Source organism: Neolamprologus multifasciatus, chromosome 10 (assembly GCF_963576455.1).
Source record: "Neolamprologus multifasciatus chromosome 10, fNeoMul1.2, whole genome shotgun sequence".
NCBI lineage: Eukaryota > Metazoa > Chordata > Actinopteri > Cichliformes > Cichlidae > Neolamprologus > Neolamprologus multifasciatus.
Genome location: NC_140448.1, coordinates 14,862,859 through 14,878,219, shown reverse-complemented (window position 1 = coordinate 14,878,219; position 15,361 = coordinate 14,862,859). Strand labels below are relative to the sequence as shown.

The 15,361-nt window shown below is 39.5% G+C and overlaps 1 protein-coding gene across 1 annotated transcript in view; it reads right to left on the bottom strand.

Annotated features, from left to right (window-relative positions):
- Positions 1 to 15,361, bottom strand: part of arhgap42a (Rho GTPase activating protein 42a) — a 17,545-nt gene extending 2,184 nt beyond the window's left edge. Inside the window, exons 1-20 of the mRNA XM_085174695.1 lie at positions 14,649 to 15,361; positions 12,025 to 12,120; positions 11,869 to 11,930; positions 8,943 to 9,014; positions 6,501 to 6,602; positions 6,299 to 6,409; positions 5,625 to 5,729; positions 4,937 to 5,066; positions 4,714 to 4,814; positions 3,959 to 4,068; positions 3,780 to 3,858; positions 3,594 to 3,633; positions 3,418 to 3,480; positions 3,259 to 3,333; positions 3,085 to 3,169; positions 2,948 to 3,006; positions 2,690 to 2,795; positions 2,431 to 2,590; positions 2,196 to 2,346; positions 81 to 776 (exon numbers count right to left, since the gene is read on the bottom strand). Of these exons, the coding sequence (XP_085030821.1) occupies positions 81 to 776; positions 2,196 to 2,346; positions 2,431 to 2,590; positions 2,690 to 2,795; positions 2,948 to 3,006; positions 3,085 to 3,169; positions 3,259 to 3,333; positions 3,418 to 3,480; positions 3,594 to 3,633; positions 3,780 to 3,858; positions 3,959 to 4,068; positions 4,714 to 4,814; positions 4,937 to 5,066; positions 5,625 to 5,729; positions 6,299 to 6,409; positions 6,501 to 6,602; positions 8,943 to 9,014; positions 11,869 to 11,930; positions 12,025 to 12,120; positions 14,649 to 14,802 (2,557 nt within the window). The 5' untranslated portion in view covers positions 14,803 to 15,361. The remainder of the gene's footprint in view (positions 1 to 80; positions 777 to 2,195; positions 2,347 to 2,430; positions 2,591 to 2,689; positions 2,796 to 2,947; positions 3,007 to 3,084; positions 3,170 to 3,258; positions 3,334 to 3,417; positions 3,481 to 3,593; positions 3,634 to 3,779; positions 3,859 to 3,958; positions 4,069 to 4,713; positions 4,815 to 4,936; positions 5,067 to 5,624; positions 5,730 to 6,298; positions 6,410 to 6,500; positions 6,603 to 8,942; positions 9,015 to 11,868; positions 11,931 to 12,024; positions 12,121 to 14,648) is intronic.

The following is a 15,361-nucleotide window of genomic DNA, read 5'->3' as shown; positions in this document are numbered from 1 at the left end:
GTATTTATAGTTTATCTTTAAACTACAGCTTCGACTTTGCATTTCTGCAAAAGGCTGAGCAGGTGAACATAGTTACGCACCTTCAGAGATGTGTAGGGAGGTGAGAGAGGAAGACGTGGAAAGCCGGTAGGGAAACAGTGAAGAGGAGGAGGACGATGAGGAGGAGGCAGTTCTGTAAGCAGTTCTAAGCTGCCGAGGAGAAGTAGAATCGGACACTTTGGTGTCTGTGACAGTGGCACTGGGTGCATTTCTTCCATCCACCGAATGGGTGCTTTTCAGAGAGGAGACAGACGCCACCCTCTGAACTGGTCCAGCCTCCCTGAGCAAGGAGGCGCGCTCTACTGATGAGTTCTGGGCGGAGGAGGTGGACGTGGAGGCTCTGGAGGGAGATCCTGACTCTTTCCCAGAAGCCAAGGAGTCAACTGAGTTCCTTTTGATAGACTTCTCCACAGCAGAAAGTAAAGAGGATGTGGAGGAGGAGACAGAGGACGTCTGCTGAGTTGGGGTGAGCTGAGTGGATGTCCAGGATGCAGAAGGCAGGAGGTGGGGGAAGGAGGCACTGTCTGTCGGGGGTTTCTGACCTTTCCCGTTTTGTGGCAGTGAGCAAGAGGAAGCTGCAGGAGGAGAGGATTGTTTTGACGAGGGTGAGCTGGGCTCAGCAGCAGGAGAGGACGGAGGCGAGGTTTGAGACAATCCGTTCTTTTCAGAGGAGTGTGAGGACAGAGACTCCTGGCTGCCCATCGGAGTTGTGCTGGAGCTGCTACTGAATGTATCACCTAGAGGGAGAAATGGAAACAAACCCTTAAAATAAGACTTTCCCAATATTAATGCATTAGCCTGTCATCTCACTGTCTCACTGACTTATTCTAGTAATGCAGCTAAAACTCTTTAAAAAAAATTCTTGGTTCATGCTTTAATACCAGATTTACCAGTAAGAACGCTCAAAATGTTTCCGACATCAGCCATAATTTAATAATGTGTGTATTTATGTTATTCATATAGCACTTTTTAAATGAGATATTAAGTGGTTTATAATTTAAAGTGAGAGGAAACTGATGATCACCCACTTATCAATAACAAAAAAAAATACAGCTCCTGTCTCTGTCTTTTAAGAATACACTTCCTGTCTTCAGTTCCTTGGCTTCTTTTAAGTTTCTTTAGGGGTAAAACATTTCTTTTACTGAGATGCTTTATTTAAACAGAAGTGCCAATACTGGAAAACGTCATTTTAAATAAAGACAATAGCAATAGGAATGCACACGATTATCACTGTGCTGTATGTGTGTTGTCCAGCTCACTAAATAATGTGTTAAAAAATTACTCTATGACGCTTTGTCACTGTTGCCAGTCTGTCTCTCTGATCCTGTGTGTGAGGGCAGAGTGCAGCTCTCGCTCACAGCTGTGTGGATGTCAGAGAGGATTAAACATTAAAAAGTGTGGTTACAGTTTACTACAGCCGATGCTGACAACACCACAAGCAGCCAAATACAGCAAGAAAATGTACCTTGTGACTCTGTTCAGACCTTACGCTAGTTTTAACAACTTTATTTTTACAGATAGTTTAGTCTAACAATTCCCAGCCTCAGGGCAGACCCTACAGAAGAGGATCAACACAGGGAAGTGAGATGATTACCAGAATTCATCTACAGTTTTGACTATTTTCATTTCTATTTTCTAATAATAACTAGCTTAACTCCCCCACCCCTGAAAAAGAGCAATAAATTGCACTGTACATTTTAAGAAATAAACTGCAAATATGACACAAACTCATATATGCAATTAATATTTACTGTTTGTTTTTATTTAATCAGAAGTTTAAATAAACTAATTTTTTGTTTAAAAAAAGCACAATTTTCTGGCAATTATTTCATTGTTTGGACTTTAAAGGTTAAATTTAATTCTGTGGAGATATTTTTTGCATTAATGAGATGCAGTTTTTAGGAGAACGGGTGTCAACTTACAGATACGGCCTTTTAAAAACAAAATAATTTGCAAAGACTACAAACGGCTGGTTGGATCCTTAAAAATGAGATGCATTCTTCTATTATCTTCTCATTCTGAAGATTAACTAGGAGCTATAGCTTTCAGATACAGTAAATGAAGCGGTACAAAGCAGCAGAAAATGGAAATGTAGTTGCTTCCATTTGTATTTGAGCAAAATGTTTGACTTCATGTGTTTAGATACTGAGACTCACTGTCATTGTCTGCCAGGCAGAGAGCAGGAGGGTAAAGGCGGGCTCGTCTCTTTCCAGATGACAGACAGATGGCCTTGCTCCTGCGGGGAGTCGACCGAGAAGATGGAGCCTGAGGCAACGGCACTGACAGGTCTGGGGCCTCACCGAAGATCTAAGCGCAGAGTATAAACTTACATTAAGTGTGTGTGTGTTTGTGTGTGCATTAAAGCGTTGGTGTACGTCTCTGTAAGCGCACCTTGTCATGGTTTTCAATAATAATCTCCACCACAATGTTCTGAAACTTGATGTTCATCATAGCAGCCACTGTCTCCTCCTGGGACCTCATCAAAGTGGGACCAAAGATCATTCCCAGGTTGGACACAGTCATCATATTTTCGTCGCTGTGAGAGGACACCCTGCACACACACAGACACACAAACAGTGGGCAGTTTTATTTATGGCAAACCAACAGAAAAAATATCAAACAAAGCATTATGAAATCAAAATGTGCATACTTGAGGAGATGGTTGGTTAAGAGGTCCAACATTGTTCTGTTTTTTTCTGGTAACTTGTGTACAAGAGCATGAATGGCTCTCACTCTGTGGTTCAGCTCATCATACCCTTTAAACAAGCACAGGGTACACAGGGAGGGATGTGATTTGCTTTTGTTTACATCACATACAATACGTGAAGTGACAGTTTCAAACTAAATACTTCTAAAATGTTGTCTGTCAGGCTGTACTCTGTAATTTAAAGAGGTGGTAAGATTTTACTTGCAGCCCTGATGAAGTCTTTATGCAGCCTGTAAGTCAGCAGTGGTTCTGCCAGGCACCTGCACACACAGAATGATAGAGATGAGAAATGCATAATTCATGAGGTGCATTACTAATAAAAAGGAGTTTTTTGCTACCTGAAGTAATCCTTGAGGCCACTAGTTATGGTCTTGGTGTCCCAGGCATCTGCCTCCAGCTGCATGTCAGAAGCAGCTGTAGAAGCTGTGAATAACAGACTTTTAAATACACCTGATAATCTTTGGAGTGGAATAAATCTTCCCTATGCACAGGAATAACAGGGCGTATCTCACCAAACACACTCGTCATCAACCGCTGAACCTTAGAATTCACTCCTCCTGTCCTGTAGAGTCCAAGAGTTGTAATGCCTGCAGGTTTTAACATATATGTCACAATAAGCTCTCCAAAGAATTCAATTTTTCCCATATAAACATTTTAAGGATGAGGAATACCTCTCGCTTCAACCAGCTCGATACACTTTTTAACAAATTTGAAGCCTGCCTCATTTAGAAATGCTGTAAATCACAAACACAAGATCAAGTAAATCTCTGAGGCACTGCGACACAGATGCTTTAAGATGGTAATAAACAGAGTACAAATACAGAATACAAAGCTTTTCAGCACTTACTTTCTTCTTTTTTACTGAGCAATGATGGCAGAGTGTATATCTGAACAAAGAAGGATAAAAGGATAAAAGAAGGATATTTAGTGCAAGAGCAAGAATATGAGTATAATAATATATCTAGGTGAGCTATCCCTGAAACACCCCCCCCCCCCTCCATTGGTAAGTTATTAATAGTGGATATTTTCATACAGGCTCCTTCCCATCCATTGCCTCCATCCACAGCCGTCTGTTGGCCTCTGAGAGCGCCTGCAGGGTGATCACACCCTGTCTGCAGTGAAAGGGAGGTTATTTTAGCTAAGAAAACTCCGGCAGCAAAATCTCTGTTTATTCAGTTCACAAATAATCTCTTGGTTTTGTTTTCATCTCACCTCTCCACCACCTCGATGTCGAAGCAGAAGCGTTTGTCTATTGAATCGGTCTTCCTTCGAACACACGAGCGCAGCCTAAACATCTCTGGTGTATTGTGCACCACGCCGTTCTGTTAACAAGGAAATGTGCTTTCAGTATGTGCTATTATAGCCTAATAATGCATCTGACAAAGTTTGAGCTTTTGGTATAGTCAATAAATATTACTGCTCAATCCTTTTAGTACCCTATTTGTGCTTTTTCAAGTCCTACTTTTCAGTCTTTGCCAAAATACTACAAATAAGTAGCTTTCACAGCTTCATGTTTTTGTAAATCTTTTAGTAACAAATTATTTTAGTTTTATTAGACAGATTTCAAATTATTGAGTTCCCTACTTGTTTTATTTGGTTTTAATTATTTGGCTCCTTTAATTTTTTAACATTCTTTTTGACATACTTACTGTATTTATTCATCTTATTTAAGCTATTTTAGTACATGCTTATTTTTAATTTTTGTCTGTTATAACAAAGGCATTTCCTAACTTTTGGGATAAATAAAGTATATCGTATCTTGGTGTGTGCAGGAGGAAGGATGTTTTCAAAGCAGTGATGGTGGACATTCAATTAAAGAGCTGTGATGCCTAAACCTTATATGTCAGAGCTGAGCTGTCAGAAATCACAGACCACACTGAAGTAGAGCCCAGTGCAGAAGCGTCTGATGACCATGTTTGGTAGTAAATGGGCTAAAACGTGTAAAAACACGGTGTGTGTTTCCTCACCTGTCTGCTGGCTGGTCTGATCTCTGTGTTGCTCATGGTGAACATCTTGGAGCTCCTTTCATAAGTACAGTAGTATCTGGTCCACACACTTCCCAGTGGACCTACATAATAGATAGAATACACATTTTCATGGAGCTGAACGTGAATGTTTTCAGTTTGAATGTGAGTCTGGGATCTTCTAAGAATAATGGAGAGGAGAAAGTATAAGAGTTGCATGTCTTACGTTTCTCTTGTATATACAGATATCCCTCCATGGTAAAGCAGCTGGGCGCTTTGAAGTCCTCTTCTGCAGATCTGATCCTCTTCATCAACCTCTCAACCTCGGCGCGTGTACTTTCAAAGTTATTGCGAGCCTTAATAACAAACACATGCATAATTTGTACAGGAAACCACAACAGAATGAGGCTTTCTTGATGGTCATTAAGTATACAAATCTTTAAACAATGTAGCCAGGAAATGGTTTCTTCATCTAGTCTACATGACTACAAGAGTTTCTTTGTTAATCTGAGGTCATTTTCTCTTATATATTATTCAAAGCAGTGGACTGACTTTATATTTGCATTTTTTAAAAAATCCAGCTTTAAAAATAAAAACGACACACAGGTTTTCACCTGAACGAGAAGTAGCAGTAGATATAATTTAAAAGACCTTACAAACAAACTTAAAAGTCTAAAAAAGTTTATGGGTCCCAGTACATTTTTGTAGTCTGGAAATAATTGATTAAAGAGAGCCTATTTAGATCACTTTCACTTTAATAATAATTATATAGTGCCAGATGGATCTAAACCTTGTCTGTAAGATATTTTAATTGATGCCAAGATGTAGGTAAATCAGACAAAACAAACCATAAACAAGTAAGCATTAAAGGCTCCAGATGTTATTCAAAACATATGCAGTTAACAATCACTTACATTTTGCAGATTAAACTGAAGCTGCTGCTTATAGGGTTCAAACTCAGAGGCCAACTCGTATCCCTCATGGTAAAATGTAAACAACCCCTGAAGGAAGGCTAAAAGCTGGAGAGCAGAGGCACAGGAAAATGTTAGCTGGGGGCTTGGGAGTGAAGAGTATAATGAGAGGATTACAAAAGAATGATTGTCAGTCATCAGCTCAATCAATCCAAAATAACTTCAGCTGGAGAAAACCTCTCTATCTCTGTCTGTTGTTTGGTTTGCTGCCCTTGTTTACTTTACAACAAAGAGTTTCCCTTTCTGTCTGCCAGAAAAATCTCAGTGCAGGAAGTGCTGTTACAGCAACAGGAAGTGGGCTCTACTGATATGTATCATTAAACATGTTTATCACTGGACAAACACTCCGTGTAATGTATACTTTTCAGAAAACGACTTTCTTTTTACTTTAAAGCTGAAATTTTATAACTTGATTTTTATGGCACAGAAGAGACTCATCACTTAATATTTTCCTGCGATGTCGCACTGGTGACTAGGTTTTCCCTCTACTGATCAGAGCAAAAAGTAAAGTGTGAACTGGCAACTCGACACAGGAAGCAAATACCTGATAATGATTTCATCATGTTTCGTGTTACGAAAAGTGAAATTTGTATGGCACTTGTGTTATGTGAACTCACCGGCTCTACAAATTCAAACTTCTTTCTCTCCTGCACTTCTTGGATCTTGAAGACATACTGGAGAGACGCGTCATAAAAAATCTGCCTGTCTTTACTCATCTGTGAGTCAGCCTGCAACAGATACAGCAGAAACACCACACAGTGTTTAGTGTATTTAATGTTTACGCTTTATTTATATGTAACAACTTATGTAGGGGTTTACCTCTTGCAGCTGGGACTCCTTCTTTTTGGAAGACAGACTGAGGTGTTTCTCCAGGACAGAGTAGTACCGTTCTGTTTCTTTGTCAAATTGCTTCTTTTCCTCCTGAAAAGAGTGAGGGATCCACAGACTTAGATAAATAAATAAATAAATAAATTTAAATCTGCCAATAAAACGCATACAGTTTACATTTTAGGTAACACAAATGTGTCACACATGGACTTTTACATCTCTGTTAGTAGGGCTGAAAGTCTTAACATAACACATAACAGATGTGCCGTGGCCAGTGACTAAACAAGCATAAGTTAGAGTATTTTATTCTTTTAATGTTATTTTATTTTTTTTACTTAAACCATAAACTACTATTTCAATTGTATTAATTTTAATCATAATTGTCTAATTGTATAAAGTTAACAAGAAGATTATCTTGGTCATTTTGAGGTTTAGACTGTTTGCTAGATATCCAGATCGGCGGCACAATGATGCTGGAGCCTATTCCTGCTGACATTGCATGAAAAGCAAGCACATGCACTGCATAAGTACTGCACAAATACACCGCTTTTGACTGAATTCAGAAATGCCAAAAAGCTAATACACAGCATACAAAATGGAAATAAGAATAATGCAAAATTAGCTTTTTGCAAGTAATTAAAATATTGTTTTTTTTATAAATGTAATTTCCAATGTAATTTGTGACTTTTTGCTGTAAAATGTAAATAAAGAATGTCTGTTCAGTTCCTCAATGTAAAATTGTTCAGACTTAAGTGGGGTTTATACTTTCCACATCTGCGAATCTTCTTGGGTGTCTGTGAATTTCAATTACAATGCACCAACTACATATGCGCGTAGGCAGTGCAGTTTAAAGAAGTATAACTGGAATGATTACTCAGTCGTTGGGTCTCCAGTGGTCTGAGTATAATCGAGGCTTTAAAATATCTCACCATCTACATCTCTCCATGCGACCCTGTCGCACCTGGAGCACAAAGGGAGCTACACGCGCCTCCTCTTTATTGACTTTAGCTCTGCCTTTAACACCATCCTTCCTCCTAGATTGGTGAGCAAGCTGTTAACCCTAGGAGTCCCATATTCCACCTGTCTATGGATTAAGGACTTTCTGACAAACCGTACACAAAGGGTTAGGTTGGGCCCCCACATCTCCTTTTTTTAAAAATCAGTCTTTTGTAATTATATTTAAACTTTTTCTCTTGACACCACAGGCTAAAACTTTATCATACAAAGTAGAAGCTATATATGAACATATTCCAGAAACACCACCATCTTCTCTGGGCTAATGCTTATTTGAAATGGACTGAGGCAAAGCAGAAAACTGCTCTGTGGTCAGACTAAAGTGGAGACACACCTTTATCTGGTTTGTTATCAGTGCTCAGTTCAAAAGTTTGAATCTCCTGGGGTGCGTCAGTGCCTGTGAAACAGCTTGCACATCTTGAAAAGGGGCCGTCAATGCTGAAGGTTTTACAGCAACTTGTACTCCGATCCAGATTGTCTTTTCAGTGAAGGCCTTGGATATTTCAGCAAGACAATACCAACTACTCAACCAGTATAGCTTCACAGTAGAAAAGTCTTGCAGTTCAGACCTTTCAGCAGCTGAAAACATTTGGACATCATGAAATAAAAAAAATATGAGGCTGTTGAGCAGCTTTAACTGGTTATATTTGCAAATCACTGCATTCCATTTTTTGTTTCAATTTCTCACATCGTCCTAACTTCTTATGTAATTTGTTTTATTCGACAGATAAAAGTTAGGCAGTCACTAAAGTTTTGAGTTTATTCTGCCGGAACTGTGAGTTTCAGTAGCGCATTTTTTGGAAGAGACACACTAGAAATAGTTAAGATAACATCTCTTTTACAAAAACAGCTGTAGCTCTCAATGCCACACGTGTCTCTCTATTCTCTGAGAAGTGACTACTGGCATTTCTCATGCAAACACCTGCAACATTTCAGGCTGAGGAGTTACTTCCAGCAATACAAAGAAATGAGCTTTGATTTCATTTTCAGAACTAGTAATTGACCACGTGATGCTGCTATCTACATCCTTATTTTTCACTGAAAAAGAAAAGAGGAAAACAAAAAATAGATAAAACTGGATTATACAACTTGAGACAGCTGCTGAAACCAGACACCAAACTCATTTTGTGTTTACACTGTCTGTCTGAGTTCAACCATCCCTCTGTCTGTGACGTGCTCCTTTTCTTGCCCTCCCAGCGTCCGTTCCCATGACCTTGTTGCTGACACTGGACTGTGATCCATCATTTATCTCGACAAATTGGATTCTCTGATCGCTGACTAACAACCCGAGCGGGACCAGAAAGAAGCAGAGCGATCTGTCTGATCACCACCCGGAGTGCTGCATACCAAATGAAAGCAACATCCATGTTCATAATCTACTCAGCAGTGACCCTTCGACTATAAGAAGAGGAGGTATACCTTTACAGCTCCAATCTGTTCCTTCCGAAACTTCTCGAGTGGTGAGATCAAAACATCATCAGCATTTTGGATCTAAGAGAGGAAAAAAAGAAAATGCAGTCAGCTCAGTGTGTCATAACAGTAAATATCGAGACAAGCAACATAAATAAAGCAACAGCTCCCATGAGGGCTTTAGCGTCTCACTCAAAATAGCTTTTGTCAACTGGTCAGCAGAGGCTTGCCTTTTATTATTCTGAGAGTTTTACCTTAAAAACAGGCTAATTTAATTCAAAATATTTCAAATCAATATGCTAACAAGACAGTCTATCAATAACTTCACCAAATTGTTGTATAAAAGCAAATTTCTGGTTGAGATTTACTCTATTTATCTTGTCAATTGTAAACTATTTAAATGGAAATTATTGAGAACAGAGGTAGCAAGGTATGTATATTTGAGCAAAGCAAATGATCTGAAGAATCAAACACCTTTTAATGCCTACACTTTACCTGCTGCTGACATAACAAAAAAACAAACAAAGCTTAAGCTTCATCACCTTGAAGAGCTGTCCAAACATCACAGTAACACCCAGCACAAACATTTAGTTATGATTTCGTCATACTTGGCACATACAGTACTCTGCCAAAGTCTCAAGCCATCTCACATTCCTTTATATTGTGCTTCCACAAAGCCAGACTTTCTGAAGGTCCTTTAAAGCTTTTCTTTTGACATTGGCTCCTTTTTCACACATTTGCTATCCAGTCTTTGTATCTGACCATTTGCAAAATGACAATTATCCCTAACACACTGCATACCTGGATAGAAAACACACAATGAAACACTATTAGTCATGGACTGGCCTCCCCACAATAATGTTGAACCTGGACTTCAACATCAACAACAACAGTGTGAGATTAGAATGGAACAAAAGGTAGCCAACATCCAAAGGATAAAAAGAAATAATCTGATTGTCCTTCGAGAAGCCTGTAGAATTGTTCCTGAAGACTACTTGAAGAAAGAAAGCTTGCCAAAGAGACTTCAGGCCTTCTTGAAGAATAAAGGTGCTCGGTGGTGATATCCAATTTTGACTTTAAAGTTAGTCAGAAATGCCCTTTTTTTGCTTTATACAATGTATTCCTGTTCTCCTAGAAAAAGATAAAGACATGAGGGGTGGCTCAAGACTTTTGCACATCACTCTATTTAAAAACACTAGACATAAAACTTTTTTTGCCAGTAGTCATTGAAATACTGCAAACCACAGAGCTCTGATGCAAAGTATTTCACAAAAAAATTGGCCAACACTGGCCTGTTTCATCAGAAAAATTACAGTAAAACTGCGGTAACATTTCTGCTGGCTGAGTTGCTGCAGTATGTATGAGGAACTTGTGATTGAGAGGCTGTGGTACAGAGGGGTTATCAGAACTGAGGACTCTGGTGTTTACATTAGGTCCCTGCCCTCTTTAGTCAGGAGTCTATATATTGCAAATGTCGGTCAAATCTTGCTTTGTTCTGTCTCAGTTGATTTAAGCATCAGACTATAAATATACCCCCACTCCCACATCATGACTCCACTTTCACTTCGACTTTCGTGCTGCCCTAGTACCCCAAAAGAGATCTGGTTTCTTTTTCTGTTCTTTTTTTTCATTGCATTACATTCAGCTGGATGAAAGTGAAATCTAAGAGACTGAAGTCCATTGTCAGGTCACAATAATGGTCTTTTCAGGTTGGACGGGTAGGTATTTCAGGGGAACTCATTTGCTGGAATTTCCCTTAAATGTAATAATGATAATAATGATGTTGTTAGAAGGGTTGGAGTAGTGCCACATTAAGTGGAAAAGCATGTAATCGAAATGCGTGCACACACATACACACTCACAAAGAGAAATGGGCAGTCAAACACACACACAGGACCCTTATATGGACTTTCCCAGGCACTGGGGCTGTGCTCACGCTCACAGGGGAATTGGCAGAATAGGTTCCACATGGTGCCTCTGTAACCAGACCGTGCTCACAACCACAAAGACACACACATGAGGTTGCATACTATGCACATACATTGCACATGCGCACAGGTTTGCCTTCACACAGACTGTGCCAGACTCGAGTCACCCTGAAACAAAGACCTCTGACTGATGGAGGGTCTCTGAGTCAAAGACATTTCCCAAATTGCCATGGTGCACAAAGTGCTGTTGGTAAAACGTATTCACTAAAAAAAAAGGTGTGAATCAGACTTGTGGGAACTGGACTGAAGTAGGAGCTCGAGGAAGTGACAGTGGCTAAGAATGAGTTCAGCTTTTAAACAGAAATCCTGTACATAGTGACTAATGACTTAAATCTTAATCAGTAATGGTGAATAAACATGTTTTTTTTTTGTCCACTTGGGCTGGTGAAAAAGTTGTGAACACATTTACAGTTACATATTGGGTTGATCATTTGCATTCATTTGAAACTGCTTTCTAGCCTCCTGGTGATCTTATTTTTAATATTTACTCCTTTTTTGGTCAGTGTATAGTAGTTAGTAAGGTAATGTACAGTGAGATGGTTTCAGCTCGGCCAAAATGACACTGTGAGAGAACTGAGAGGGAACCAAAACAGGCTAGTTTCAGTGATTCTCTCGTGATAAAGTTCTGCAGACCTGAAGGAAGCCTCAGATTCAAGTGGTATTTTTTCCCTTTCATGCTGCCACAGTATTTTCAAATTCTTACTATTAAAAAAATAATTACAGGTGCTTAAAGATGGGATGCACTTGCTGCTTTCTGCTGCTCAACAGGAGACATAGAGTGCAAACACATTTCTGGTTGGTTTAGACTTTAGCAGTTTGGTTAAGAGATGAGCATAGTCAGCCAGAGAAAGATGACAGGTATAAATATCTACAAGAACAAACATCCTACAGTTAGTTATTAATGTATTAAACTGCTACCACTCAAATACAATCACACATTTTCTTACCAGACGTTTTCTCTCCTCTTCCATGGTGCTTAAGAGCTGAGAGAACTCCTTTAAAGACTGGGCTGCAAAATAAATAACACATCCCACTGCTGTAAAAGGCTTTGCATATCTTAAATATTGTGCAAGCTTGTGTAAAAAGTGGCATTTCTGTCTCACCTATATTGACCTCATCATCAGTCTCTGCATCTCCAATGCATTCAAACTGAAACTCCTGCAGAGACTGTGAGAATCGCTGTACAGCAAGAGAAAGACCTGAGGAAGACAGGCAGAAGTTCATTAAGTCAACTAAAGCATTGTTAACAGCTGGATTACGGGTAACATCTTTAACTTAGCCTGTTTAGCTTTTTGCACAAGTTGCCATCAGCGGCCACCTGAAATGCTCCCTCTGTTCTACAGGTTGCAGGGAAAAATCACTTATTCCATCCTGTAATAAACCATTAATATATTTTCCTACAAGACTCTTCAAGTGTGATGTAAATGAAGTGCCACACCCTGCAACAACCTCCTGTGTGTTTACGTGTCCAAACAACACTCCAATAATAGAGTTTAATACCACAGTTTATTCTCTAAGGCACACAAAACACATGGCTGCATTCTGTCATTAACACACCCTGAGATTGTTGTGCAGGGCAGCCGCTGAGAAAACATCTCAATCATACCACTCCATTGCAAACTGGTAAAAAAAACCCATTAAACTGTCATTTATATTTCTATCAGTGTACACCAGATTACTGCAAAAACTTTGTTCAGGTTGAATGTATGAAAACAACAAAACAACCACTTCATTCTGCACTCGATTTGGTGTCCAGGACTGTTTATGTCCTAGACTGCATTCATGCAGAAAAATGTGCTTAATGTGCTTATTCTGATGAGGGTTTGTTTGGTGTCAAATAACTTGTTTTTGACTGGTTTTCAGGTTATTTCACATCTGTGTGGTCACAGAGCAGTCAAACGCCTTGTGTGTTTAAGGTGACCCCCTCGTGTTCCTTCAATCTTACAATTCAACACTGTTAGGCACACACTTTTTCCAGAGGCTGCACAAAAAGACATACTTTCATCAAGGTTCTCTTGAAGTTAACATGTGCAAATCACCACAATAACACAAACAATGGAGACTTTTGTGAAGTATAGACACAATAAAACATACAACTACAATAAAGACTCGAAAACCCTTAATAACTGTGTAAAACTAGTGGTAGGTGATTCTCAAGAGGGTTTTTTTCAGCTCAAAAGGAGATGTGCCAGTTCATGGATGAACTAAAACCTAGATTATTATCAGAGAAATCATCATCTGAACAGTTAACAGTTTTAAAGGCTGCTGAGAATGCATGAGAGTAAGACAACTAATGCAAAAAAGTACACATATTTACTTAGCAAGAGATTTGGCAAACATTCAAATAAAATATATATCTCTTTCACTGATTTACTCTCAGCATTGGTAATATGTCCCACATTGTCCCACACAAGCATACTTCTTGTCCTATATTTAATGTTTTTGAAGTCTGGTCATGCTTGTTTTTAACAGAGGTTAAAACTCCAGCAACACTTTATTATTGCTTCACCCTGGTGAAAGCTGCAAGCTGAAATGTGGTGATCAAACAATAAAATTGAAGCTTCAGCCTCTTTAGACTTCATGTTCTTCTTCATCCAGTTCGGAGGTAGGTAAGGTTTTCTGACAAACCTCTACCTTGTTTTGACCTTGTGTGTATACAGCTGGTAGCGGCAGGTGATGACCTCAGCCAACAGGTGAGCCAAAAACCCCACCCCCCACCTTAATCAAACACTACAAACAACAAAGAGGTATATGCTGTTTGAAAGCTGTCATCAGGACAAGAATATGGCACCCAGTCAGTAACCCAGCCATGTGCCTTTATACTGAATGAAGGTGTCAAAATTAATAAACACACAGTCATTAATGCGATCTTTGGGGGTTATGTGAGGTTATTTGATGGTGAATGCCATGAGACTGAGCAACCTTCTTTAAGACTTGCTTTCCATAGCATTTGCATGTTCCAGTTATTTCCAACCATTTGATAAATACAAGGTATTCTGGGGCTGGCGTTTAAAAAAATTGTATTCAGGAAAAACCCCAAATGTGATAATAATAAAGATTAATATTTGCAAAAATGTGAATATTTCCAGTTTTCCTCTGAGAGTTTAGTGCCTTTAGGTTTAGTACTAATACCCAAGCAAAACAAGCTAAATAAACATTCTTCTGCCACTTTAAAAAAATATCCACTGTTTATAGAATAAAAAATCAAAAACATCACTGATATAGTTAATGTGGACATGGTCTTTTTATATATTTTCAGTAATCTAGCCGAAACCAGGTAACACCCAATAGTAGCTTGGTGGGTGGAGGTTAGGCGGTGGTCCTGCTGTTTTGGGCCCTCAAGGCAGTTGTCAGCTGTTTGCTGCTCTCTGCTAGTTAAAACCTGTATGTAACAGCAGACTACAATATTGTAAAGGTAACCTACATCAACAAATTAAGGTGAACAAATATTATTAATGGAAAAAGATAAACAGACTACAACTCGCGCAGTAGCTGCTGTGTATATCACAGACCTACACTGTGCATAACACTGTAACTAGCTTCCAAACTGTCCTGCTCATACTACACACACAAATGAAAAATGAGACACTCAAGGTTCAAGTCCCTACAGTGGTTCTGTTTGGATTGATACCCAGAGGATTTCCCTTTGGATCAGGTTGCAGGAATCACTGCAAACTGTAAAGCACATTCGCTCCCAAGAATCAGCTATTAATCAGCGCGTACTTACTTTTAAGGGCAGATATGAGCATGTTTCCATCTTTGATGAGGTCTTTTATGAACCTGTTGGTTCGCTCCAACTCTATTTCATGGCACTGCAGTCGCTCTCTGAAATCCGGGCTGTCCAGGAAAGAATCACTGAACTCCAGCGTCGGCAGACCCATCGCTAGATTAATACACGCCGCTAATTAAGAGAGAACAACAGCACGACGCCTTCTCTGCCTCCTCGGCGAGACACCAAACGGTGTTTCAGTGTGCTCCGAGCAAATTTCTCAGAAATTTCCTCCAGCTACTCTTTTTCATGCCTTTCTTACTTTTTTTCCCAGCAGAACTTCCGGACACAAGAACACAACAGAGTCTCTGATAGAGAAGGTTTGGCTAAGCTATACAACGAGCTCCATGCAGCTTCTCTCCAGCCTTCTTACTGTCGCTACTTTCATATAAGGCGTCGCGCTGACTTCTTATTTACTTATTAGGTGAAGCAAAGCGGACGTACGGCCGTGCAGAGTAACTAGCAGGGCTTAATGTTGGTCGCACCAAAGAAAGAAGTCGGCAAAGACTGGCTAACTTTGTCTACGGACGGATCCTAGTCTTGTTACTATGGGAACGGGAGACTCCTGCTGGCGCGTGCTGAAATTGGTGGAAAACTTGGCAAAGAATACAAATGGGCCGATAACACTGTGATCCACAGGTTTTTAACAATATGAACACCAGCAGCAACAA